General features: G+C 48.2%; 1 protein-coding gene across 1 annotated transcript in view; it reads right to left on the reverse strand.

Moving 5' to 3' along the window:
- Nucleotides 1–4,014, reverse strand: part of NDUFA10 (NADH:ubiquinone oxidoreductase subunit A10) — a 46,897-nt gene that overhangs the window by 34,172 nt on the left and 8,711 nt on the right. The window contains exons 5-6 of the mRNA XM_023740852.1: nt 3,399–3,589; nt 3,182–3,203 (exon numbers count right to left, since the gene is read on the reverse strand). Coding sequence (XP_023596620.1) covers nt 3,182–3,203; nt 3,399–3,589 — 213 coding nt within the window. The remainder of the gene's footprint in view (nt 1–3,181; nt 3,204–3,398; nt 3,590–4,014) is intronic.

Genomic DNA, 4,014 nt, shown 5'->3' on the forward strand with positions numbered 1-4,014 from the left:
CTTCAGTATGGATTACACCTCAACACAAAGAAAACAAAAATCCTCACAACTGGACCAATAAGCAACATCATGATAAACAGAGAAAAGATTGAAGTTGTTAAGGATTTCATTTTACTTGGATCCACAGTCAACACCCGTGGAAGCAGCAGTCAGGAAATCAAAAGATGCATTGTGTTGGGCAAGTTTGCCACAAAAGACCTCTTTAAAGTGTTGAAAAGCAAAGATGTCATCTTGAAGACTAAGGTGCGCATGACCCAAGCCATGGTATTTTCAATCGCATCATATGCATGCGAAAGCTGGACAATGAATAAGGAAGACCGAAGAATTGATGCCTTTGAACTGTAGTGCTGGGGAAGAATAGTGAACATACCATGGACTGCCAAAAGAACAAACAAATCTTTCTTGGAAGAAGTACAACCAAAATGCTCCTTAGAAGGAAGGATGGCGAGACTATGTCTTACATACTTTGGACATGTTGTCAGGAGGGATCAGTCCCTGGAGAAGGACATCATGGTTGGTAAAGTACAGGGTCAGCGAAAAAGAGGAAGACCCTCAACGAGATGGACTGACACAGCGGCTGCAACAATGGGCTTAAGCATAACAATGATTGTGAGCACGGCGCAGGACTGGGCAGTGTTTCGTTCTGTGGTGCACAGGGGCGCTATGAGCCGGAATCAACTTGATGGCACCTAACAACAGCACGACACACACTTAGAATACGACCAGGAAGAACCCCCTTGTACAGTTACTTTTCTGTTCCTAGCGTGTGCTGGAGCGCAGGAAATGAAGGATCACAGATAACGAGAAGGGGACTGGCTGGGCTGTCCCCACTCAGTGCTCTCCATCACCCTTCTCCCCGTTCTCTACCACCACCAGCCATATCTCCACCACATAGTCTCTTACCATCTGAAGTGTGCTAAGCCAATTTCATAAACTTAAAATTCCAACTATGAGTGGCAAGTGTCAACATTTAAAAACATATCTGTTTACTCTGCTTTGTTTAATTCATGGCATTTACCTCTACTTAATGTGTTTATTTCCTTGCTTACTACGTGTCTCCCCCACTGAAACGTAAGCTCGTGAAAGCAAGGGCCGCGTCCACCTGCTGACTGCAATGCCTCCAGCACCAAGCATCTAGCAGAGTGGAGCCTCAACGCCACCCGTGCGAGGAACAGAGGGAGGGAGGAGGGAGAGGAGAGAGAGAACGAAACAATTAGACCTTCTGTTTTGACTGGAGCCCTGGTGGCGCAGTGGTTAAGAGCTCGGCTGCTAACCAAAAGGTCGGCAGTTTAAATCCACCAGCCACCCCTTGGAACCCTATGGGGCAGTTCTACTCTGTACTCTGTCCTATAGGGTCGCGATGAGTCAGAATCGAATCAATGGCAATGGGTTTGGGTTTTTTTTGTTTTTTTTACTGTTTTGACTTACGAGATGATGAAAATATTCTAAAACTGTGGTATTGTGATGGTTGCAGAACTTGGTAAATTTACTAAAAACCTCTGAGCTGCACACTTCAAATGGGTGAGTTTCATGGAGTATAAACTATATCTCAATAACAGTATTAAAAACAAACTACCATTCAGAAAGCATTTTCTAAATGCCTATGACACTTACAGTGCTGAGCACAGGTGCTGGGAAAGCAAGAGCCAGGCAACTGTGTATTCTCATCTCACTGCCGAAAGAGCGGATGACATTCTCCACAGAGTGCTGTGATCGGAGTGCTGTTTTCCAGTAAGGACCCGCGTGGCGAACGGCAGAGACAGCCTTTGTTAACCCCCACGTCCTCAAAGATGTCTGGCAGAGTCGCCTCGCATGTGACAGATACTCAGTATTTACCAGGGGTGTGAATGAAATCACCACGTGTTATAAGACAGGTGATAAGGCTACAAACCTCTACCATTAGCTATGCTCCAAGTGAAGAAAGACTAAACGCAGACTCATTACAGAAGGGCCTCCAGACATACTATGAACCTACGACGTAGAAACCCAACTATCTCAGAAGTCTGACCCACACACATTAGATAAAAATTTAGTTATCACCAATTTGCCTGTTTTCTCAGAGTTTAGACATGTTTTCTGGACATTCCCATCAACGACCCCCAAAGGCTGCGCCACAAGGCCCCGAGACAGTCACTGCAGACCGCACTGAAATCACAACAGAGATAGGAACGCACACTTACTGCTGATACCGTCTCTCTGAAGATAAAAAGGCTCTTTCTCTTACACAACAGTGGTAATTTGAGCTGATGACCGTATTCGTCTAAGATTTGCTTGGCAAAACTAAAAAAACAATCGATAGCCCTAACTCAGACCTCAAAAGCATTTTGAATAGCGTTATCCCAGATAACAGAAGGCCTACCCAGAGAACTCTGAACACGAGCTTTTGTTTCTCTCAACAAATGTCGCTGTAACAAGCAAAGGTTCACAATTATTCCAGAGACAGTTAATCGTTCTGCCCTGCAGCTCCCACCTCCGGCCACTAGATGGAGGGCTCTGAGAGTCCAAAGCGCATCACACTCACTGGCAACCTCTCCATCAACCAATGGCTCAGACCAGCAGTGAACAGGGATGACCAGATGCCAATGATGTGCTTGTTACCAAAGCAGGGGGAGGAAGGTGAGTCTTATGTGATCTTTCAGAAGCAGCAAAGGATAATCGGGCTTTTTTGCTGGCCTTACGAGCCTCTCTCACTCACAATTTACCGAACACCTGTTGAGAATTCCAGCACGGAGGACAGGACCTGAGGGACGAGCGCACGGGTCACCCTGCGTTTCTATCAGCGTCAGAAAGATCACATTTGCCCCAGAGAAAACGCTGAAACTGGGAGTGCTCTTCCCAAATAAGAAGTGGGCGTGCGGGCAGAGCCGGTCTTTGGTAGCCCGTCTCCCCCATCACACCCTCCTAGTTACAAGGGCCATGGGGGACTTCAAAATTTGGAGTTCCTGGGCCACCTGCTAAGTTCCAACCAAGCCCACAGAGACTCAGTGGATGTTCCTGGAGATCACAGCTCTCCTGCTCTCGAATCCGGGAGCAGGAAAGAGGAAGAGAAGCACAATCTGTGCTACCAAGGCAGAGTGAAGAACTAAAAGGATGTTCGCTTTGCAGGCAAATACCAAGACGTGGAAACTCCACTACAGGACAAAGCAGAGACGCAGAAGGAAGTTCTGGAAGAAGACCTCACCCGGCTCTCCAGAATGCTGAGGCTACACGGGAGCCGGGAGGATGGACACCAGGGATGGAAAGCCGTTACGGAGCTGGGGGCAGCCTCAGGCTGGCCCAGATGCTCCCCCACCCACCCACACAGGTCTGCTCACTCAGCTAGGACCGCCTGTGTGCAGCACCCACGCCAGGCGGACCCTCAGTATTAGCAGCCTAATGTACATGTGACTTTAAAGTGCTAATCTGTGTTTAAAAATAACAAGGGCACACAAACAGAAGGATAGCCTCTGATTTAAGAGCTGAGTTACATCTCCTTTCTTCTGGATGCGACTCTGGATCTCGGGGACAGGCACGTCGACGTAGATGACCACGTGCGGAGGCAGGTACTCGCTGGCGGTGATCTTCTTCACCTCTCTGTAGTGGTTCACACCTGACACAGAGAGAGGGGGTCACTCTGTCATCGAGACTCCCCATATGGGCTTCTATCAAATGAAAGGTCCCTCTACTTTCAACCCAAGCGGTCTAAGTCTTTTCTACTTGCCACCTGTCAGACTTGCAACGATGCCTCATGCAGGCTGCTGCCCCTACAGACATCAGGGCAGCAGTCTGTGGTATTAAGGAAAGGGTTACCCTGTAACGCTGCAACTGTGTAGGTGCAGGGGCAGGAAGGAGACACCTAATGACATACAAACAAGAAATGAGAAACTGAATAGCTCTGCAAACTGAAACCTAAAGATCAAAGAGAAATAGTTCATTGATTTGCTAGCTGAGCAGAGGCTGGTGGGTTCCCTGTGGGAGGCCGTGGGTAGCTGTGCGTCCAGGGACCCGGGACTGGTGGGTTCCCTGTGGGAGGCC

The sequence above is a fragment of the Trichechus manatus genome, unplaced genomic scaffold (assembly GCF_000243295.1).
Source record: "Trichechus manatus latirostris isolate Lorelei unplaced genomic scaffold, TriManLat1.0 scaffold00165, whole genome shotgun sequence".
NCBI classification, from domain to species: Eukaryota; Metazoa; Chordata; class Mammalia; order Sirenia; family Trichechidae; genus Trichechus; species Trichechus manatus.